Source organism: Neomonachus schauinslandi, chromosome 8 (genome assembly GCF_002201575.2).
Source record: "Neomonachus schauinslandi chromosome 8, ASM220157v2, whole genome shotgun sequence".
Classification (NCBI taxonomy): Eukaryota; Metazoa; Chordata; class Mammalia; order Carnivora; family Phocidae; genus Neomonachus; species Neomonachus schauinslandi.
Window position 1 is genome coordinate 106130074 of NC_058410.1, and position 23353 is coordinate 106153426.

A 23353-nucleotide genomic window follows, 5' to 3' on the forward strand; every position below is an offset into this window, starting at 1 on the left:
ATTGTTTAACATCGCCAGTCCACAGGTGAGAAAAAGGAGACTGTCAGAGAAGTAAAATAACTTGCCCAAAACAACCCAGACAGAAGTTGGCAGCATCTTGCGCTAGGGCAAGGAACAAGAGGTGGGGTCAGCATCTTGCTGGGCTTCCCAGAACCCAGTGGGACTGCCCAGGACCTCTCAAAAGTTCAAAGGACCTGCTAGTTTCTGGGCCTCCCCAGATGATCCCTGCCCTGCCCCCAGGGAACATTTCTTTGCTCCTTAGAGAGCAGCTCTGTGGGGAAAAGGTGGCAGAAGGTGGGGCGGAGGAACCACTCTTTAAGAGGCTCCTGAAGAGAGTGTGACCTCTCAGACAGAATTTGTAGAGGGCAGAGGAAGGAAGAGGGAGGTGGCCGGCGGAGATGATTTCTGGGAGGTAGTGGGAGCGGCAGGGGAGGGAGAGGCTGGCTGACTCAGTTTCATCTTTGAGGCCACAAAGGAGGCAGGGGGCAGGGATGGTGCAGAGAATCAGTCACCAGACTGGGGGGGGGGTGGATTGGAATCCCAGCCCCCAGCTAAGCATAAGAGGGGTGGGTTGGTGTCCTGCAAATGGAAGGAAACCTCGGAGCAAGGCTGCAGGAGGAACTCGAAGCCAGCCCTGCCTCGCCCCGCCCTGCCCCTCCCTTCCCCTCCCCAGGACAAAAGTGCACACACACGCAGGAAGGATCTAGATGTATTTAAGGTCAACAGGTCCCTAAGCTAAGAGGATTTGGAGGCTGTCTCTGGCCAAGAGGCTAAAAAGCTTGCACGCACAGGACCCATTGTACAGGCCGGAGAGACCAGAGGGGAAGCCATGGAAAGATCTGGAAGGATAGGCGATATGCAGTTGAGGGGCTGCCGTAGGTGGTCTGGGCTTCTCACTGCAGCGAGAGGCTGGGGGAGGGGGATCTGGGGGTAGAGACTCCAAGGTCCAGAACTGGGGGACCGAGGGTCCCTTGATCCTTTCTGGGAGGGCAGTAGTTTGGCAGGCAGCAAGTCTCTAACAATAAAAATGATTTGAACCAGAACGCCTTCCAGGCAGGCAGGAACTCACCTGTTGGCACAGTCCTCAGCCCTCCTGGCCTCACACCCAGGAGCGTCCGTTCATTTCTATGATCTGCTAGCTGGTGGGGGTGATGGATTTTTGACCTTTGAGACGCCTGCATTGTCACCTTTGGAGACCCCAGGGGAGGAGAGAGGAGGCTAGGGCCCTGTGGGCCCCTAACTTTGCCCAGTGCGGTCTCCCCCCATGCTGCTCCTTGGTACCCTGCTCAGTACAGTCCGCGGGGAGGGACTGCTGTGCCTTTAGCATCCCTTGTGCCGCACATAAATGTCAACAGCACCCTCTAGTCTTTGTGACAGTCACACATTCTTCCCTGGAAGTAGGGTGACACCCTGAGAGCTCCTGGGGCCCTTCTTTGGGGCTGGGGAAGTGATTTCCACCCCCGCCAGAATTTTCTTGGCATAGAAACACGGGACATGGAAGCCAGCGGCATGGGCTGTTTATTATAATAACGCTCCCAAGTGAGGCAGAGAAGAGAGGGGCTGGGCCAGGAGGCCAGTGAGCGGGCGGGTGTGAGCAGGAAAGTGTGGAGAGCCTCCACAGCCACTGCGGAAGTGACACTTAATCTCGGGAAAATATACTCAGAGAGAGAGAGAGAGAGAGAGAGAGACACGGGGGAATCCAGCCACCAGAAGCAGGCTGGGGAAAAAGAGAAACACGTTGGGCTGGGAGGGTGGTGATGGGAGGGTGGCGATGGGAGGGTGGCGATGGAGGAAACTCAGCATCCGGGGCCCGGGTGCTACTAGCTGGAGCCCATTCCATCAGCAGAGACTGCAGAGCCGAGCGCAGCAAGGAAGGCCCTGCTCTGGGGCCAGAAGCCCCACACTGGTGGTGGTGGTGATGGGAGCCAGGCTCCTGGAGCTCCTCTATCCCCACATGGTTGTCTGCAGCCACTGTGGGGAGAAAAGAAGCAGATCCAAGGATGGGGGGGGTGGGCAGGATGGCTGGGGGAGCCGTGAGTGGGAGTGCCAGAAAATCCCTTCCATGTACCTGGTTCAGATTCAGGTGAATATAGCCAGTATTCTTGGGGTCCATGGACAGAAAGTAAGCTGTTTCGGAGAGGAGGCAAGGGGAGCTGTTTGGGAGCTGAGTCTGTGGTCTGCAAGACCCACTCCCAAAGAGGCAGGATGTCAGAAAGGGCGTAAGAAGCTGTCCCTTGCTGCTTCTCAGCTCACCCTCAGCCACGGAAAGACTTAAGGATAACACCTCATGGTCTTGCTAGGAGCCATATGCTAAGTGTCGCCATATGCGAACCCCTGTGTTCTGGACCCCCATCCTAGGAGGCCAATACTGTTGTCCACATTTTATTTTTTATTTTTATTTTTTTTAAAGATTTTATTTATTTATTTGACAGAGAGAGACACAGCGAGAGAGGGAACACAAGCAGGGGGAGTGGGAGAGGGTGAAGCAGGCTTCCCGCCAAGCAGGGAGCCCGATGCGGGGCTCGATCCCAGGACCCTGGGACCATGACCCGAGCCAAAGGCAGACGCTTAACGACGGAGCCACCCAGGCGCCCCTGTTGCCCACATTTTATAGATGAGAACAGAGGACAGAGCCACAGAGAGATAAATGACTTGCTCAAGGCACAGAGCCAACAAGTGGTGGAGCTGGGATTTGAACCCAGATCATCTGTGCTCTTAAGGGGGCGTGGTTTGGGAGCAGAGTGCTCCTCATGTGGGTGTGTGGGAGGCTGCCCTGGTCCTTAGCCCAGGGTGGGGAGTGGGCAGATGACTGACTCACTGAACATGGCCTTCAGCCTCAGGAAGCAGCTGATGAAGCTGTCAAAATCCACGATCATGTCGTCGTTTGCGTACCTGGCCACCAGCACCTGCGACACCTTGTTATTCAGCTTGATGCCTGGGAGAGAGAGGAGTGCGGACGGGGAGTCCAGCCCTCTGGCCGCTGCTTCCTCCCTCCCTGCCCCCAAACCCTCTCCTGACCCCCTGCTAACCTGCTTTTTCGATTGCCAAGCGCATCTCATAGGAGTTCAAGCTGCCTGAGTGGTCCTCGTCACACTCTCGGAAGATGTCCTGAAGGGACAGACAGATGAGGCAGGGCCGTGTGCATAGGGTGGTGGTTGAAATAATGAAATGCTTTCGTACAGTTAACCTACAAGGGCTACCCAAGACCCAGGGCTGCCTACCCTGGCCCACTCTCTGAGTGCCCAGTATTCCTGTCATCTAGTGACTGTAGGGGACGTCTGGCAAGGGAGCGGGTTGGAAACTGAGTCAGTAGTCGGAAAGACCCATTCCCAACTGGGCCTTCCGCATGTACCCTTTAAGCGGGCTGATGCCTGGACTGTACTGATTGTTAACTATTTTGGCCAGCTAATACACAAACACTTCCACAGATCCTGTCCTGTCCTGTGTATGTGTGTGTCTAGTCGGGGGCTCCCGTTCTAGCATCATCCTTACTAATCCCCATCACTCTTGAGGACCGCCCTCTCTGCCCACCATAAACTGTCCTTTCAATTTTTTTTTTTTTTTTTTTACCGTCCATTTCTTGATTTTTTTCCACAGGATCTGGAACTCGGGAAGCCCCAGCTTGCCAGAGCCATCTTTCTGGGGGGTGGTCAAGGATGTCAGAGGAGGGAGCGTGAAGAGGGTATCCTGGGGTCAGGGAAGCAGAGGGGCTCACTGAGTGGGGGGCTGTGTGAGACCAGGGGTTCCTGTGTGGTCACTATGTTAACAGCCAGAATGGCATCTTTTGCTACCTTAGAGTCTAATCCCCAGCAGGAAGGAGGGCATGGCTGGCCAGAGAGGTGGCCACCTCTGGGGGCCAGGCTTGGGGTGGGGGTCAGAGGTGGGAGAGCGCTGGACAAGAAGATACATCCATGAGGTTGACCATACAGCGGCACACGTCTAGGCCGAAGCCCGTGGTCCTGAAGTTTCTGACTGTGAGGGAGGGAAGGGGCGGGAAGACAGAAGGAGTGAGTGGGGCATTGTGGGGGATGCAGGGAATGGTCGAGGTGGGGCAGAAGCTGTAGGGGAAAGGTTGTGAGTGGCAGGGGGCAGGGGGAGGGTTGGGAGACTCACGTTTGGTGACCACCTTGTTGAGCAACTTCTGTAGCTCATACATGCCGATCTCCTTGCCCTAGGAAGGGGGACCGTCAATCTCTTCTCTGGCGCCTTCACCCTGGCCACCTCCTTTGGGCACCCAACCCTCAGCCTCTCACCTCTCCTCCTGCCACTATCTCAAACAAGTGTATGAAGTCCTGATCTATGTCCTTCTCAGAGAATTTCTCCTGCAGGGAAAGGAGTGAGAAGGGGACCCAGTCCCGAAAGTTCCTTCTCACTCCCCAGATGCTTCCTCTGATCCCTCCACCCCACAGCCTCCCCTCACCTCTTGGAGTAGCTCAGCGTAGTTGGCTTCATCCAGTTCCCTGAGCAAAAGTGGAGGAAGTCTTGGGAGTTATCCGGGATCAGGGAGACAGGGATTTTAGTGGGGTGGTTGTGAGATCATGTCATGTATCTGAAGCAACGTGGAACAGGCTGCATGGGATCTGGGTTCTGATTCTGGTTTGCTCCCAACTGGGACTCCCCGTCCTTGTGCCTCAGTTTCCCTGACTTAAAATAGGGGTAGATTTGGGGAGGACCCGATGACTGCTCCCTAAGCGTGTCATCCTATAGCTCTTGGGCAGGTGGCCTTGGAGCAGCGAGGCAGGGCTTCTCACCAGGACTCACTGTGCTTCTCTGTGAAGACCCGAAGCAGGAAGTCAGCATCCCTGTGTGGCTCAAAGGTGGAGGGAATGATGACATATTCCCCCGGAGGCAGCCGGAGATGGCTGCTCACCTCACGTGAGTTAGTAAAGATCTCTGAGAAGCCATGGTCCTGATACTTTATGAAGAAGTCCTTCTTCAAGCGAATATCCTGGATGTTCTGAAACTATATGTGCCTTGGAGGTGGGTACAGGGCTGGCATGGGAGGGTAAGGCGAGAGGGACCCCGAAAGTGAAGCCTGGCTGGGCAAGGGTTGCGGGAGGTGTCACCACAAACTGACCAGTCCTGGACACCACCCACCTGGCAGGTAACCCCAGTATGATCTCCTGCCCCAACTCCCACCTGGGGCCCTAGGGCACTGGAATCCTAACTCAGCGGCCCTGAGAGCCCTTGGCTGAATTCCACCCTTTGCCCATCCACATGCAGCCAGAGGTGGGGTAGCGCCTGCCCAGAATCAAGCCCCACATCTTCTGTACCTCTTTTGGGACCTAGGAAGAGAAGAGAGAGGGAAGTCAGAGCCCCAGGATGGTGAAGGGGCTCAGGCCTGTACAAGCCAGGTACTGTGTGTGTGTGTGTGTGTGTGTGTGTTGGGGGGTGTTAAGGGCCCTGGGACACTGGTGGCAGGGTGGGGCATGGGCTCGAATAGCTAAAAGTCCTAGCATTAATACTGATAGTCCCTAAGTTTGGGAGAGCAAAGTACAGTTTATACAAAGTTTTGCCAGTGGGGGCACATTTCTACCACGGCAGGTTAAGGACAAGAAACCGAATCCCAAGAGGTGAGGTAACGTGCTCAACGTCACACTGCTAAAAATCAGCTGGGATGAAAATCTAGGAGAGCATTTTCCTGAACGTGAGCATTTTCCATGGAACATTCCTATCCTGCAGGAAGGTAATAGGTGATTACCGAAATGGAGCGTTAAACATAGTTCTGTAAAATAGTTCTGTAAAAAGGTGGGTTAGAGGGGCGCCTGGGTGGCTCGGTCGTTAAGCGGCTGCCTTCGGCTCAGGTCATGATCCCGGAGTCCTGGGATCGAGCCCCGCATTGGGCTCCCTGCTCTGTGGGAGGCCTGCTTCTCCCTCTCCCACTCCCCCTGCTTGTGTTCCCTCCCTCGCTGTGTCTCTCTCTGTCAAATAAATAAATAAATTCTTAAAAAAAAAAAAAAAAAGGTGGGTTAGACCAAGTGGGTTAGACCCATTAGTTCTGTAAAAAGGTGGGGTAGACCAAGATAAATATGTTGTTCTCCTATAGAGATAACCAGAGCCTTTAACACGTTGATGCCCTGCAGAGCTCAGGGTGGGAAGTAGAGAATATAACCTTTCCTGAAGGACCACATCTAACCTTGGAAATATCTTGAGGCATGTCTGGTGTCTGTTAACCTGGTGGGCTCACAGCCTAGAAGGAGGGCAAGACTTGTGTCTATGTTTGTTCACTACTGACCCAGTGGAGAGTGGACTGGGGCCTGGCACACAGCAGGGGCTCCATAACTATTTGAACAAATGGTCATTTATAAGATTTTGCAAAGCACGATTTTGGAAACATTGCCAGGGATTTCTCTTGGCTGCTGGAGTCAATGCTCTGTGTGGGGGTATCTGGGCGGGGAGACTTGGGGATGGTGTGGAGAAGTCTCAGAGCATCTGGGAATCAGGACACAGGCTCTGTTTCTGAGCCTTGGGTGTGTGAACTTGGGCAAGTAACCCCACCTCCCTGGTGCTCCATCTCCTTCCTCTTACTGGAAGGCCTTCCTATTCGTAAGGCCTTCGGAAGGGTGTTGCAGGGGTGAGGCCAGGCAAGGGAGCAAGAGACTGGCTCGGGGACCTGCTGGAGTGCCCACCATGTAGATGACAAAGCCAATGGTCTGCAGCTGGGCTCCTTGGGGCCGCGCCCGTCGCCAGTTCTTCTGCATCAGGGCCACCAGGCAGGTGCAGACGGCTTGGTCGTCCTCTGGGTCATCGTCGTCGTCCTCCTCGGGGAGAGAGATCCTAAACTGGGGGTTGCTCCAGAACGTGTCTGTGGAGGAAGCAGGTCAGCAGGGCTCTGCCCTTCCCCGGGGTGGACGGGCTTCCCAGCCCCGGGGCCTGCCTCCTCGACGGGGCCGGCGGGATCTGGGGGGGCCCCCGACGTCCTGCACGGTGGGCCCTGGGTCTCGTCACCCACCAAGGTGGTTCCTGCAGCCCCCCGCAGTGCTGCCGCGCCGCCAGCTGCCCTCATAGAAGGTGGTGTGCCAGTAGCTCTTGTGGTCCCCAGCGAGGGCATCGGGCGTCAGGTTGCAGATCTCCAGCAGCGTGAAGTTGTCCAGGAAGTCCTCGTAGGACATCCTGCGGTGCGGGGGCGGGGTGACGGCTGGAGCCGGCGGCATCCCCACACCCATAGCTCCCCCCCCCGCCCCCCGAGGAGCCTCTCCATCAAAGGCGCAGGTGCGAGGGTGGCGAGGAAAGGAAGGGACGGGGCATGGGGGCAGAGGAAGCCCCCCGCCCCCCTCCCTGCCCCGAGCTGCACTGACCAGAACTCCCCGTCCTCCTTCCTGAGCAGGAGCTGCTTCTGGACGTCGGGTGCCACGTTTTCCCACTCCCTGGCGCTGGAGCAGAGACAGGCGGTGGAGGGAGAGGGGCGGGGCTCAGGAGGCATTTTGGTCCTCCCCAAGGGATTCCCCCACCCCTGCCTGTGAGGGTCCTGAGTTAGATGGAGACTCTGGTGGGTGGCACTGCCTCGCTCATGGGTCTGCTGGGCGCTCTGCCCCTCACCGGACAGTGCTGGTCAGGGGCGCTTACTTGTCACTCCAGGCTCCGTTCCACTCGATCCGGCCCCAGGGATTCCGGACCCGAATCAGGGTCTCTGTCCTGCCTTGGTAGGAGACCTGGTGGGAGGGGTGTGGCCAAAGGTCAGGGGCCTCAGGCAGGAGGGATTCCCCGGGGCTCCTTTGCTCAGGATAGCATGCGGTTGGCAGACTCACGTCCTGGAGGCCGGTCACGGAGTAAGCATGCCCCCTCACCAGCATCTTCTGGGTCAAGGTCTCCAACTCGGTATCGCTGGTGACCTACAGAACAGAGAAGGAGAGGAATTCAGGATCTGGTCAGAGGCATTGGGGCCCTCAAAGAGATGTGAGCACTCTCGGGGTTCACTTTTTTTTATTTTTATTTTTTTAAAAGAGTTTATTTATTCATTTGAGACACAGAGATATATATAGAGAGAGAGCATGAGCAGAGGGGAGGGGCAGAGGGAGAGGGAGAAGCAGACTCCCCGCTGAGCAGGTAGTGTGGTGCAGGGCTGGATCCCAGGACCCCGGGATCATGACCTGAGCCGAAGGCAGATGCTTAACCAGCTGAGCCACCCAGGCGCCCTGGGGTTCACTTTTGTTTTTTGTTTTTTAAATTAAACCTGGTATTTGCAAATAATTGTAGATTCCCATGCAGTTATAAGAAATAATCCAGGGAGGGGCACCTGGCTGGCTCGGCCAGTAGGGTGGGCAACTCTTGGTCTTGGGGTCATGAGTTCAAGCCCTGCATTGGGCATGGGGCCTACGGAAAACAAGAAAAAATCCAGAAAGATCCAATGCATCCCGTATCGTTTCCCCCAGTGGTAACATCTCGCAAAACTGTAGTACAATAGCAATAGCAAGATTGTCATGATGTTGATGCAATCTGTCAGGCTTCTACAAATGTCCCCACTTTTGCCAGTAGTCCTTTATGTATGTTTTGTGCAATTGTACCCCGTGTGTGCTCTCTGCACCACCACCACAGAACGGTCCCCAGCACCGCAGGCATCCCCCGGGCTACCCTCTGATAACCAGGCCCGCCTCCTCTTGCTGTCGTCTTCCCTGACCTCTCACAACTGCTAATCAGTGCTCCACTTTCATTTTATTTTTATTTTATTTTTTTTTAAGATTTTATTTATTCACGCCAGAGCCAGAGAACGCGTTTGTAACTGGGGGTGGGGAAGGGGGCAGAGGGAGAGAGTCTTCAGGTAGACCCCCCACCCCCGCCGAGTGCGGAGCCTGAGGCAGACAGATCCCAGGATCTGAGATCTTGACCTGAGCTGAAGTTAAGAGTCAGACACTCAGCCGATGGAGTCACCCAGGCGCCCCTGTTCTCCATTTTTAAAAAAGTTTGTCATTTCGGGGCACCTGGCCGGCTCAGATGGTGGAGTGTGCCACTCTTGATCTCAGGGTTGTGAGTTTGAACCCTATGTTGGGTGCAGAGATTACTTAAAAATAAAATCTTAAAAGGGGCACCTGGGTGGCTCAGCCGATTAAGCGTCTCTTGACTTTGGCTCAGGTCATGATCTCAGGGTGGTGAGATCGAGCTCCAGTCGGGCTCTGTGATGAGTGCGGAGCCCGCTTGGGATTCTCTCTCTCCCTCTCTCTCTGCCCCTCCACCCCCATCCCCAGCCCCCACTCGCACACGCGCTCTCTCTCTCTCTATTTGTGTATCTCTTAAAAAAAAATACAAAATAAAATAAAATCTTAAAATAATTTTATCATTTCAAGACTGTCAGGGAAATGGAACTCTTTGGTTTTTTCATTCAGCTTAATTCCCTTGGGATTCATCCAAGTAGTTGCGTGTATCAATAGTTCATTTCCTTTTATTGCGGAGTCATGTCCCACGGCATATATGCACCACAGTTTAATGATTCACTCACTGAAGACATCTAGACTGTTCCCAGTTTTTGGCTACTATGAATAAAGCCCCTGTGAACATTTGTGTGCGGGCTTTTGTGTGGACATAAGTCTTCATTTCTCTGGGATAAAAGCCCAAGAATGCAACTGCAGGGTCATATGGTTGCTCTCCGGGTTCATTTATTTATTTGAATAAATATTTATTTGCTGGGCGTCTACTTCATGCCAAGCAGCACCCTAAGTCCTGGGATCCAGCAGTGAATGAGAGAAGTCACTGCCCTCACTGACTGAAACAGCCGGGAGAAGACAGGCTGTGAATAACAATACTGATAAGTAAGACCATGACTGAGCACCATGAATGCTGAAGGGAAAATAAAAAAGTAAAGAGCAAATGAGGTTAGGAGCAACTGATTTAGATTGGGAGGTAGAGAAGAGAAGCCTGAGGAAGGGGCATTTGAACTGAGATGTGAATGAGGAGGAGCTAGTCATGCAGCTCTCTGGGGAAAGAACCTTCTAGGTGAAAGCCACAGCAGGTACAAAGGCCCTGAGGCAGGACCAAGTATGGCTTACTTCGATGGAGCAGCCCATGAGGGAGGATCGCCCGACGGCCTTCCTAAGCATCCTCAGCAGGTTCCGAGGGGGCTTCTGGAGTTGGAGGCTATAGGTCACGCCCCCCGTGAAGTCCTCAAAGCCCTCCACGGTGTTGCCCCCCGACAGTGCTTCATAGGACCCGTTCAGCCTGTGGGCACAGAGAGGGCACTTTTGCGCCCTGGGATAGACAGTTCAGCTTGGACATGGGAGGGCGTGAGGAGGGAAGGAAGGGATGCCCTGACCTCCCTCTGCCTTTTCCCCTAATTCCAGCTGCCCCCCTAGCTGTCAGGGCAGGCTTGGAGGCAAGCCCAGCTTGGGGCACTCACTTGGCATATGCCTTCTCCAGCAGGGCACTCCAGAACTCAGTGCGCTCAGCGGAATGCACGAACACCAGCTTGCCGTTCTTGGTGGGCAGCCGGTCGTCCACCACCACGTCCACCCACTGCCCAAACTGCCACATCTGTGGGCGGCAAGGTGGACCTCAGTGGGGCTTAGGGCATCTGTGTGGCGCAGGCCTTCGTCCAAGCACATGCGTGCACACATGCGCCACACCCCCTCCCACGAGCACACCCACCCACCCCCGCATGCGCACACACACTCCTTGTGTAAGAGCTGTGTTATGCGAGCACCTCCTAGTGGCCAGGATCAGCCACACGCCCGCGGCAGAGCGCCCACTCCCCAGAACGGCCGAGGCGTGGGTGAGAGGCAATGAAAAGCCTGAACCTCGCCCCCAGCCTCAACTCCAGTTTCTGCCAGGGCCTCCGGAGGGACACCACCCACTTTTGACCTTGGCTGGGCTTTAGGATTTCTGAGGTTTTAAAAAACTCTTGTGATTCTAAGAAATAGTTTTGTGATGTGGGGAATTTGTTCATGGCACTAAACTTAAAGAGCAGATTACAAAAATTATGTGACCCTGACTGACTGTTGACACCTAATGTCATATACACACATAAACACACACACACACACACATGCACACATTTCTACCAAGAGAAAGAGACAGAGAGACAGAGAGGGAGAGAGAGAGAGACAGAAGCAGGAGGAGAGCCGCGAACTGATAACGATTATTTTCTTTTGGGGCTTTAAAAAATTAGCTTACATGATTTCTTTAGTGAGCAGATATTTCTCTGATAATTAGACAAAAGCCCACCCTAATAAAAGTCATTTTTCAAAAAGAAAAGAAAAAAGGTAACTTCAAAGCACATATAATTCTTCTTCTTTCTCCCTCCCCTCTTTCTCTCTGTCTCTGTCTCTCTCTCTCTCACACACACATACACACACACACACACACCACAAAACAACTCCGGCTTCCAAATCAGCCTTCACCTGAAAATGGAAAATGCCAGCGTAGTTCTTCCTGAAGCTCTGCCCCCTGGGTACCACACGGTACAGCAGTTTGGGGCACGTGGTAAGGGAGCCAATGGCAGCCAGCAGCCAGCAGTCCCCTGGAAAGACAGGAAAGGGGTTGCCTCTCCCTCCCATTTTGTGAGCCTGGGTCCCAGAATCCAAGCCCTAAAGGAGCAGGAACGGGCTCTGTGGCCCCTCCCCCACAGAGCTGCGCCTCCTCTGGCCGTCCCACTAAGGATTGTTCAGGAAGGAGTCTAGTAGGGAGAAACAGGGCTGAAGGAACAGGCTCTGGGGGTGAGCCTCTTTATCTTTTCTATTAGGTAAGAGATTCACAAATTAGAGCCAGATGCTTTGGTTTTTGGATTTGGGGAGGAAGTATTTGGCCTTCGTCTTGCTCCTTACCCTGAGATCTGCTTTGTGGAGAGAGCCGGTTTTCTCCCATCCCTTGAACAAATCCAGTCACCTCTCCCCATGCCCCCTGCCTTCTACTTCTACTCTATGATTACATCGGTGTAGCAATCAAGACATCTCTCCCTGATGCCACCCACATCATACTGGAGACCCAAAGAGTTTAGTCCGTACCCCGGCTGGGTCCCTGGGGCTAGGCATTGATGGGGCCTAGGGGCAGTATCCCTAGGCCAAGGTCATCCATCGAAATCTCTCTCCTGGGTACCTCGGACCTTGCTGGGTGGGGCCGAGCGCAGGGTGGTACCCTGAGTGTGTTCCAGGCCAGGCTCAGGCTGAGGGCACCGGGAAAGCGTCTGGGATACCCTTGGGGGGGAGGCAGAGGGTGGGGGGGGTTAAGGACACTCCAATCCTCCATTGCCAAAAGGACACCTAACCAGGAGGAAGCCAGCTCTCCTCCTGCAGCGCAGTGAGCCACAGCGGCAGACGTGAGGCCTGAGGTGTCCTTGGCTTCCGCCCTGCCCACAACCTGCGCTTTTCTCTGCCACAGATACGACAGAACTCAGCCCCAGAGGAAGGCCGCCCTGGTCTTACCCCTGAAGATGCAATGAAGGGTTTGGAGGAGCCCTTCCTCAGGGAGGAAGCTATCCCTTGGGGCTGTCACAGGAGCCCGTGGGAGAGTGGGCCGAGGAACTTAGTGCTCCTTTATTTGATACGTGAGACGGAGCAAGTTCTGGCACCTGCAGGCGCTTTTTTTTTTTTTTTTTTTCTGCAGGTGCTTAAAAAATAGGTCCTCAAGCTCTTTGACTCTCCCCCGCTCGGGAGGCAGAGCCTAACTCCTTCCCCTTGAACATGGGCCAGATTCCAGGCTTGCTTCAACCAAATGGAATGTGGTGGAGGGGACCGTGTGTGTGTTCTCCTGAGGCGGTAAAAGGCATGACAGTTTCCTCTTTGTTCTCTCTCTTGGATCACCCTGTCTGGGGGAGCCAGCTAGCAGGTTGTGTGGACACTCAGGCGGTCCTACGGGGAAGCCTACGAAGCAGGGAACGGAGGTCTCCTGGCCCGTGAGCGTGCCATCTTGGGAGCGGATCCTGCAGCTCCTGTGAAACCCTCAGATGAACAGGGCTCCCCCTGATATCTTGATGGCAGCCTCATGAGAGACTGAGTCAGACCCCACCTGCTCTGTTCCTTACGAATTATTGACCCACAGAAACTGAGATGATAGATGTTTGTCATTGCTTTAAATCACTAAGTCTTGGGGACAATTGATTATGTGGCGATGGGTAACTGATAGACCACCCAGCTTACTTCCAGACCCAGAGCGGCCGGCGGGGCTGGAATCACACTGGTGGGGGTGGAGCAAGGAGAATATACCTGGCAGCCTCACTACCCTCTCCTCAGAAGGGGAGGGGCAGGGAAAGAAGAGAGATTGTCTGAACCTAGGGGGTCCCAGCTCCCCAGCCTCAAAAGACACCCTGGCACTCCCCCTACCTCAGCCTTCTTCCGCGATTCACCCCCTCCTTCCACACCAGCTTTCTTGCTCCCCACTCACCAAGTACGCCTTGGCAGATGTCTGTCGGACTGATCCCGTTCACAATGAAGTGAGGATTGCTTGTGATTTGCTGCAGAGAAGGAATAAGGATTTTAGGGTGCCCAGACATCCCCCTCCTAACCTCCCTCTCATCATTTCTGGGGAATGACGTCCACCTCCAAGTTCTAGGGGAAAACATGGCACCGGAAGGAGAAGGTCACCGGACCGGCTCGGCAGAGTTGTACGATGGGACAGCCAAGGTCAGTGAGGGATTTTCCCAGGGGTTCTCTGAGAGGTTTGGCGTAAGCATGGCCAGAACTGTCCCCAGGCCTGATCCAGGGTCAGGATAGAGGGTCGGGGGATGGGAGATTTCAAAGTGACAGGGGCCTCATGACGAACAGTCCTCCCACTCCGACAAGGGATCCACGCCTCCCCTCCCAATACCCACACCAGGCCGCTGCCAGGAGATGTTCTGCACGTTTTTGGAGCTGGGGCCCAGATCCTTGAAGCCCAGGGAACTGGGTTCGGCAGGGAAAAAGGAGTCCTCGAACAGTTCTCCCCTCCTCAGACAGGCTGCTTGCAGGTCCTCATAGTTCTGGTTATTGTAGTTCTGGGCATTGTGGTGTTGGCCCACGCCCTTGGCTCTGAGGCGGTTCTGGCTTACGTGAGCCGCCATTCCTCGATCCGTGAAAATGGACTCTGCTTAACAATGAAAAGACAGATAACCCAGTTAAAAAAAATGGACACGGGATCTGGATAGATAGTTTTTCTGAAGAAGATACACAAAGATGCTCAACACCATCAGTCACTAGGCAAATGCAAACCCACCACAATGATCCACCACTAGGATGGCTATAATAAAAAAGACTGTTAATAACAAGGGTCAGAGAGGATGTGGAGAAATTGGAACCTTCATCCACTGCTGGTGGGAATATAAAAGGGTGCAGCCACTTTGAAAAAGAGCCTGGCCATCCCTCAAACAGTTAAACATAGAATCATTACCATTTGATCCAGCCATTCCACCTCTAGGTATATACCCAAGAGAAAGGAGAACGTATATCCCTATAAAAAACTTGTACACAAATGTTCGTGGCATTAGTCACAATAGCCAAAAAGTGGGAAGAAACGCCAAGTTCCATCAGCTGATAAAAGAACCAGTAAGACGAGAAACATACATACAATGGAATATCATTCATACTGGAATATCATTCATACAAGAATATCATTCAAAAAGAAATGAAGTGTTGGGGGTACCTGGGTGGCTCAGTCCGTTAAGCATCTGACTCTTGATTTTGGCTCAGGTCATGGTCTTGGGTCGTGAGGGCTCTGCACTGAGCGTTGAGCCTGCTTGAGATTCTCTCTCTCCCTCTCCCTCTGCCCCTCCCCCACTTGTGCATGCTCGTGAACGTGTATGTGTGTGCACGCGCGCGTGTTCGCTCTCTCTCTCAAAAAAAAAAAAAAGAAATGAAGTACTGACCCATGCTACAACATGGATGAGCCTCAGAAACATGATGCTAAGTGAAAGAAGGCAGTCACAAAGAACCACAGACTGCATGATTCTATTTATATAAAATGCCCCAAATAGGCCAATCTACGTAGAGACAGAGAGTAGTAGAAGGGTGTGGTCTGAGTTAAGCAGAGCCCAGTTGGTGCCGAGGTGTGGGAGGAACCAGAGTGGGGAAAAGAAGGGGCAGCTACGGGGAGGGGCAGGAGGGGTCTAGGCTGTCTAGAGGTTGAGACCCAGGTTGAGCCCACAGAAGGCTGAGTTCCACCGAGGCGAGAGCAGGGGGTCTCAGTGATTCGTCCTCCCTCGAGTTGGCAGACAAGGAGAGGGGTTACAGTAGCAAAGCTAACAGCACTGAGTGCCTGCTCTGCGCCAGGCACACCAGCCTCCAGAAAGATCCATGCAATATTCTCAATTACCCGAAGAGGAAGCAGAGGTCCCGAGGTCAAGGAGCATGCCCAAGGTCACAGGTGAGGGGTGGGCATGGGACGGAGTCTGACTGCAGACCCCAGACAAGGCCCGTGACCTTACCCTGACAGTCCCCCTGGAGGGAGGTGCCTCTCCGCAGCGGGAAGTCCTGTGGAATAGCACCATCTCCCCATCTTCATCAACTAAGGGGATTATGGGCCATTTGTGGCGAAACTTCTCTGATGCCCCTTGACTCTTCCCACTACCCCAACCAAGCACACCCATTCTCCTGTCCCACAGCGGTGTCTCCTTGGGACTTCCCTAGGCCCAGGAATGCCCCTATGGTCTCCCCTTGTCAGCCTGACAAACCCAAACCAGGCTGCCACCGAGAGGCCCAGCACCTTCCAGCACAGGGAGCCTTTTCTCAGCCGCACTGGACCGCTCCTGCCTCGGTGCCTCCAACTGGAATCATTCCTGCTCCCACACACACACCTTGTCCACTGGGGAAAGTCCTGCTCAGACTTCTAGGCCCTGTTCAATGCCACCTCCTTGGGGAAACCCTCCCCTAATGTGCCCAGGCAGGGTTTGGGGCAGCCCCTACCCCCAGCACTTTCCTTTGTTGGGACACCCATCGCTGCCTGCCGGTTCTGAGTTGGCTTGTCTGTGAGCTCTCAAGGGTGGAGGTGGGGGCTTCTCTGACCACCACTGGGTTCCCTCTGTCTCACATAGCACCTGGCCCCAGCAGGGGCTCAGAAATGCTTTCAGGGGATGAATGAATGAATGAATGAATGAAAGAATGAATGCCTTGCATTGCACTGTAGGGATTTTTCATCTACGTTTGCAAATCTGTTTTCTGTCTCCTGCCCTGCCCCCCAGCTCCCTGTCCCACTCTCGTCCCTGACAGACTATCCGTCAGGGGCCAGACGTATATTTATTATTATTTTTTTATTTGTCTCCCTCACTAGAATGAAAGCCTATGAGGGCAGGAATTTTTGTCTGTTTTTTTTTTTGCTGCATTGAGCACATAGTAGGTGCTTAATAGATGCTTTGAATGATGTGCCCCAGTGCTCCTAGAAGGGAGGAGGGTCATGCATGTTAGTTTCTCCCTGTGAAGGGATAGATGGGCATGTGGCTCATCCCTGGGACCCTCCATTCCATTAGGGAGAGTTCTCCCCAGATGCCTGGTAAATGGTGCACCCTACAGACTCCAATCCAGCACTGCCCATCGGCCATGCCTGGGCTGGGGACCAAAAAGAGCTCACCTCAGCCCAGGGAAGCCAGAGCGTTGGTGCAGGCCATGAGCAAAGGCCCTGGCCACCGCATAAAGGCTTCTCTGGAGTAACCTTGGGGTCCCTGGGGCCTGGAGTCTGCTGGCCCCCACTGAGAAAAGTTCATTGGCCGTAAGGATTAGGGTGAGTTTGCTGGACAGACTCGGGAGATCCTGTCCTTGGCTTCTTCCACGGAGCCTACGGTTTGTGATGAGAAGATATCAGGAATCTCCCCCAGTTGTAAAAGGGACTAGCACTTACAAAGCAGTTATAAAAATACTAGTTAACGGTGTTCGAGGACCTGGCGCAAAGCTTCGCCTGGTTCTAAATGCTTTCCGTGCATTAGCTCCGGGGAGCCTCACACCAACAACCCTGATGGCTAGCTTTATTATTGTTCTGTCTCCCTGCTACAGACGGAAGAACCAAGGCCCAGAGAGGTTGAGCTTCTTCAAGGCTGCACACCTGGTGGGGAGCAGTCAGGCAGGGGCGGGCTGGTCCGAACTCCTACCCATCACTCGTGGCTTCACGAGGAGGGAGCCACGGTGCAGGGGCAGAGTCTGGACAAGGTGTTGGAAGAGGGGTCAAGAAGGCAGCTGATTTCTCTTTAGCAGAGGGGCTGGGCTACACTGAACCAGAGTGGGTAGCTGTGTGACCACGGGCAAGTTGCTTTATGTCTCTGAGCCTTGATTTCCTTATCTGCATAAAGAGGCTGCTATATCCTACCTTGAAGGGTGTTTCCGGATGAAATGATGCAACGTACATGAATTGGCATTCAGTAGGTGCTCAGAAGATGATGGTGGCCTTTCCCCTACTGACCTGGCTGAGTAAATGGTATTTCTTGAGTTCCTACTGGGATCATAGAGCAGCCCTCCTCCCTCCTAGGACTCAATGATCCTAAGGATGCAGGAGCATGTTGGGATCTCGGTGTGTCTGTCTGTCTCGGTGTGAGCTCCTTAGAGCAAACCGTAACTCATCTCAGCCACCTTCATGGGACATTCAGTCTGTGCTGGGCATCGAGGAGTCAGAAGTGAGCACTCGCCTGCGGGGAGCTCTGAGAGGACCCTCTCAACTATCCCTCTTCAGCTTCATGGGCCATAGAGGCAGGGAGGAGGGGCTGGGGAGAGAGGCTACCCAGATCGGGTGGGATAATTGGGAGGTTCTTGTGGGGGGGGGGAGTGACTGCCCCCTTCTTCCTGAGGGGCCCCTGAGGGTGGGTGCACCAGAACTTCCTGGTTCTGGAAGGATCAGGGTTGGGGGCAGGGAAGAGGGTGTGTGCAGTGGGAATCTGGGCATTCTTCCCCCTTCCTCTCCCTTTGCCCCCACCCTCTCTCTTCCCACCCAGGCCCTCTGGCTTTCTCTTAGAAATAGTAGAGGAACTCCTTCTCACTCCCTCAGGCCAGGGGAAAATGAATAAAGGGGCGTGTTGCGGCAGCAGGCGAGTAAGTGGCTTATTTCTTTGCTCAAAGAGCAAGGGAAAGACTTGGAGGGAGGCCTGTGGGGGACAAACCTTGGAGCCCCCTTCAGGTGAAGAGGGTCCAGAGAGGCAGGCTGCAGAACATCCCGAGGAGGGATGAGAATCAGAACTGGTCTTGTTTCATCACCTGGTCCTCACCCCTGGCCCTGGTCACCAGCAGGGCAGGGATGACTGTCCCACATGACCTACGCCTATCCCAGGGCCCACCCGGAGGCATTAGGGCTAAAGGTCTTCCACCTGGGAGATCCCCCCTCCAGGGGACACTCGGCAATGTCGGCAATGTCTAGAGACATCTTTGGTTGGCATAACTGGGGAGCAGGGGGTGCTCCTGGTATCCGGTGGGTAGAGGCTGGAGAGGCCACTAAACATCCTACAGTGCTCAGGACAGCCCCATGACAAAGAGTTATCCAGTCCCAAATGTCAAGTGTCCGGGTTGAGAGACCTGGGTTAAGTGAGGGGCCCAAGGGCACCCACGCAGTGAGGCGAACCACTCTGCCCTTCCACCACGGGGTCGCCTTCAGAGGCCTCTGACTTGGCTGCCTCCGGGAGTGACTGTGCCGGTCTGTCCTCGGGGTCTGGGAGGACCAGAGGAGGGGCTGGGGTCCAGGAAAACTGGAGAACCTCAGAGGGCAGACCAAGGCTGGGAAGTTAAATCTCAGCTTCCTCATCCCTCTGGAGTGCTGGGTCTGAGCGCATTACTCAGCTGGCTGGCCGGGACACGCACGCACGCACACACACGCACACATGCACACACACACACACACACACACACACACGCTCCACCACAGTCATCACCAAAAATGTCTCCAGAGAGGGTGACAGACCAGGGCCCTGTCAGGTGGGCTAGGGGCGTGGGCAAGCTGAGACAGACAGACAAGGCTGGCTGTGGGAAGGACAGACAGGTGGCCACGAGTGGCTAGGAAGCTCTCTGTCCCAGGTGTGTATCCTGTCTCCCCTGCAGGCGGGGAGTCGTCGCGGAGGGCGGTGCAACCTCCCCACCAGACGGAGGCCTGCAGATCTGGGGACAGCTGAGTTTCCAAAGCTGGCAGGAAACAAAGACGTTGTCTAGACTCCTCAGGGGACTTCTGAAGAGTGAGGACTGGGTTAGGTCTTCTCTTAGGGCGAGGCCTACGCTTCCAGGGCCCAGGCAGATGGTGCGGGCCCGAGAAGCCAGGATCTGGGGTGCCCTTTATAGTGGGAGGGACAGGGCTGAGCCCTTCTGCTGGTGGGACTGGCTGCCCCCCACCATTTAGCCCCCACCCCACAGAACAGGTCAACTCTGCTGAGCGCTCCTCTCCCCGGTGCTGTCTCCCTCAGGCCCTGAGGTCACGTCCCCAGGCCTGCCTCCAGAGTCCTGTTCCTGTGGTTCTCTTAGGGTCTGGTCTTTTTTGGACCAAGAGGCCCACTTTTCTGGGCTGGGGAGACGTTCTCTCCGTTCCCTGAGTTTTATTTCTCTAATGGCTGCTGGGGCTTCCCTCATACAAGCCTTCCTCCCAGGCAGCTGTGAGAGCGGGGTGACTGGTCCCTCTCCTCTTCCCGACTCCCCTACTGTCAGTGGAGGCAGGAGGAAGGGCTCCTGGGGGTCTGGCCATCAGTGGACTGTGTCAGGAAGGGAGCATCCAGTCTGATGGAGGGGTCACTCTCCAGGGGGCTCAGGCACTTCCCTGCGGGGAGGCCCTAGTCTGCGGAGGTACAAGGCCCATCAGCGCCTACCTGGGGAGTACAGCATGTTGGTGGCTAGCGTGGTGCTTGACAGTTGAAGGTTCTGGGGGGAGGGGGAGGAGAGCCCCCACCCCCACCCCCACCCAGAACTCTCCAGTTGCAGTGGGAGACCTGGGGCAGTGGCACATTTTAATAGCTGCCTTCCTCTTCTGTCTTCCTACGCACTGCCCACCCCCCCCCCCCCCCCCCCCAGGCTGGCACGGTCAGTAACCTAGCCCCTTTTGATCTGTCTGGTCCCCACCCACCAGCCCAAGGGCCATCTCCCTGCGGGGATGGGAGTCCCAGCACCCCTACCTGGGACACCTCTACCAGGCTGGCTGTCCTCATTGTACTGTCCAATCAGGACAAGTCTGAGGCCCCCTCCTTAAGCCCGACGCTTCTAGGAAAGGATTGTCCCTGACACCCCAACTTGACCCTTTTATCCTGAAAGCCTCTTCCTTTTCAAAAGGCACCTTCCCACTGACATGGCATGGTGTCTTCACATGCCCTTCTCTGTGTCTCTCCGCATACAGACACCAGTTGTATTGGATTAGGGACCCACCCTATTCTAGCATGACTTCCTCTTAACTATTTACTTCGGCCATGACCGCATTTCCAAATAAGGTCACATGCTGAGATACTGGGGTTTAGGATTTCAACATATCTTTGGAGTGGGGGGACACAGTTCAACCCCTAACACTCTCCTTGTCATGGTTAGGCCACTGGCTTGGCTGTCATGTCTCTCCAGGGGAAAGCATGAACTCTTTGACCTGAGAAACCCGCCCTATAGTATAGTGTATGGCCGTTGAGGACGGGGACTGTCGAGGTCATCCCGGTGACCTTCTGCCCAGCCTGGCGGAGCGTTGGCCACAGAGCAGATGCTCAGGTCACTGAATGGAATCACAGAGTCTTGTCCCAAGCCGACTTTGGACAAGTTCTCCCCACCCCCCTCTCTGAGTCTCAACTTCCTCATCTGTAAGAACATTAATTACAGTTAATTAAGTTCTTATTATGTGCCAAGCACTGGGCTAAGAACTTTCCGCTTGTTTAATCCTTAAAACAGCTCAAGGACATGGTATCGTTATCCGCATGTTATAAAGGAGAAAGGTGAGGGCCAGAGGTGATACGGTATGAAATATATCCTTGGTCTCTGCTCCTGGTTCCTGAAACAGAGCTCCTAAACCCTTGGAATCTTGTGAGTGATAACCGCGTCTTTTTTTTTTTTTTTTTTAAGATTTTATTTATTTGACAGAGAGAGACACAGCGAGAGAGGGAACACAAGCAGGGGCAGTGGGAGAGGGAGAAGCAAACTCTCCGCTGAGCAGGGAGCCTGATGTGGGGCTCGATCCCAGGACCCTGGGATCATGACCTGAGCCGAAGGCAGACGCTGAACGGACTGAGCCACCCAGGCGCCCAATAACCTCGTCTTTTGTTCTAATGAGGTCATTCCTGGAGGACTTCGGGATAGCCTCAGGATGGGGGCTGGTGGCCAGGAAGACCAAGCCATGATTAAAAGCCTAGAACTTTTAGCCCCACTCATTCTCCAGGGAGGGGAGAGGGGCTGGAGATTGAGTTAATAAGCAATCACGCCTCTATGAGGAAGCCTCCATAAACATCCTTAAATATGGGGTCTGGGTTGAGAGCTTCTGAGTTGGTGAACACATTTACCTGCTGGGAGGGTGGTGCGCCCCAACTTCACAGGGACGGAAGCGCCAAAGCTTGGGACCCTTCTGATCTCACCCTATGTCCTTCCTCATCTGGCTATTCATCGGTATCCTTTAACATATCCTTTTCCAAGAAACTGATAGATGTGTTTCCCTGAGTTCTGTGAGCTGTCATAGCACATTGCAAAACCTGACGGGGGGTCGTGAGAGCCCTGATTTAGAGCTGGTCTATCAGAAGCACAGGTGACAGCCTGCGACTCCTGATGGGTGTCCGCAGCGGGGGCAGTCTTGTGGGACGGAGCCCTTGTGAGATCTGATGCTGACTCCAGGTAGCCAGTGTCAGAACTGACTGGAACCGTAGCACACCCAGCTGGTGCCTGGAGAGCTGGAGAACTGGTTGGTGTGGGAAAAGTGTGTGAGGACAACAGTTTTCCTGTTCAGGAGGTACGATGCAACTTGCCCAACGTCTCCCAGCTGGTAAGTGGCGGAGCTGGGATTTGAACCTAAACCCTCAGCTCTTGTCCATTATCTTCTGTTGGCCCCAGCTATAAAGGGAGGAAGAGAAATGGACTTTGGGGTTCCCTGTGGCCTCCCTCCTCCTTCCACGATTCCACCGTTACACCTCGAGATCCTTCCCAGCACTCAGTGTGGAGCTGGACACTCAATCCTGGTCCAGGAAGTGTGCGTCAAATGCGCGTACTGCAACTCCCCCTTTCTGACCTGGGTTCCTCCTGGGCCAGCTAGTCCTTACCTGGGCCCCCACCCCTCCCTGTCTGTTCACTGCCCCTTAAGCCAGGTCCCCAGTTTTACTTGGCCTTCTGGACTTTTCCATCTGACCTGACGAAGGATCACTTCACTGCCCACCCCCTATTCCCAGCCTCAGAGCAGGTGATGGAGTGTTTCTGGTTTAATCCAATGAACCTGGGGAAGGCGTTTGGCACCATGCTGGCCATTTTGGCCTTAATAATTGTGGGGTCTTGTCATTCCTCCTCTTTGGATGTCAACTTTCTTGGTTGAACAGTCGAAAGTTTTTTTTTTTTTTTTAGGTTTTATTTATTTATTTGACACGTACAGAGAGAGAAAGAGAGAGCACAAGCAGGGGGAGGGGCAGGCAGAGGGAGAGGGAGAAGCAGACTCCCTGTCGAGCAAGGAGCCCGATGCGGGACTTGATCCCAGGACCCTGGGATCATGACCTGAGCCGAAGGCAGACGCTTAACCGACTGAGCCACCCAGACGCCCCTGAACAGTCAAAAGTTTGAATGGGGGGCGCCTGAGTGGCTCAGTTGGTTAAGCGGCTGCCTTCAGCTCAGGTCATGATCCCAGGGTCCTGGGATCGAGCCCCACATCGGGCTCCCTGCTCGGCGGAGAGCCTGCTTCTCCCTCTCCCTCTGTCTGCCGCTCTGCCTACTTGTGCTCTCTATCTCTGTTAAATAAATAAATAAAAATCTTTATAAAAAAAAACAAAAACAAAAAAAAACAAAAAAAAACCTCACAAAAGTTTGAATGGGTTTCATGGAAGGATCAAGGGCCAGACTGCTGTTTGCAGCTCCGGGGCCTGCTGTGTGTGTTCCCTGGTCCAAATTCACAGCCAGTTTCTGCCCACCCACCGGCTGGCACTCTGCTCCCCAGCCCTGAGACCTTGGGGACTCCGCCTGGAGGGCCACATCTCACAAGACTGTGGGTCTGTCGTGGGGCGCCTGGGTGGCTCAGATGGTTAAGCATCTGCCTCCAGCTCCTGGGCTCGAGCCCCGCTTCATCAGGGCTCCTGGCTCAGTGGGGAGTCTGCTTTTCTCTCTCCCTCTGTCCCACCCCCTGCGCTCTCTCTCTCTGTCTCAAATGAATAAATAAAATCTTAAAAAAAAAAAAAAGACTCTGGATCTGTCATACACGTGAAGGCTGACGCCTGGACCAAGCTGCCCACGGCTGGCCACAAGGGAACATGGGCCTTCCAAGCCACGTGCGTCAGGCAGGGGGCATCTCTCCGCAACCTGGGGGGTCGGCGAACCCCACACACCGTGTGCCTCCTGCCCCTTGCCAGTGCCTGGGCGAT

General features: G+C 54.4%; 1 protein-coding gene across 1 annotated transcript; it reads right to left on the minus strand.

Moving 5' to 3' along the window:
* Positions 1-1689: 1689 nt before the first annotated feature.
* Positions 1690-13969, minus strand: CAPN11 (calpain 11). Its single transcript, XM_021692053.1, has 21 exons — positions 13733-13969; positions 13306-13375; positions 11328-11446; positions 10328-10461; positions 9981-10149; positions 7749-7832; positions 7567-7652; positions 7299-7373; positions 6953-7113; positions 6630-6805; positions 5274-5285; positions 4752-4963; positions 4421-4460; positions 4254-4322; positions 4114-4171; positions 3908-3972; positions 3571-3639; positions 3030-3108; positions 2819-2935; positions 2069-2127; positions 1690-1971 (listed from the first exon to the last, which is right to left on the minus strand). The coding sequence occupies exons 1-21, from the start codon at positions 13958-13960 to the stop codon at positions 1945-1947; spliced, it is 2109 nt and encodes a 702-aa protein (XP_021547728.1). The 5' UTR covers positions 13961-13969; the 3' UTR covers positions 1690-1944.
* Between the last annotated feature and the right edge of the window lie 9384 nt (positions 13970-23353).

Bases quoted from the DNA above. Each gene is read 5' to 3' on its own strand.
- CAPN11 (XM_021692053.1), bottom strand. From the start codon at position 13,960: ATGGCGGCTCACGTAAGCCAGAACCGCCTCAGAGCCAAGGGCGTGGGC. The intron at 10,462-11,327 runs GTGAAGGCTGAT...TGCCGCCCACAG, and splicing joins CTGGCATTTTCCATTTTCAG to ATGTGGCAGTTTGGGCAGTG. The intron at 7,374-7,566 runs GTAAGCGCCCCT...TCTCTGCTCCAG, and splicing joins AACGGAGCCTGGAGTGACAA to CGCCAGGGAGTGGGAAAACG.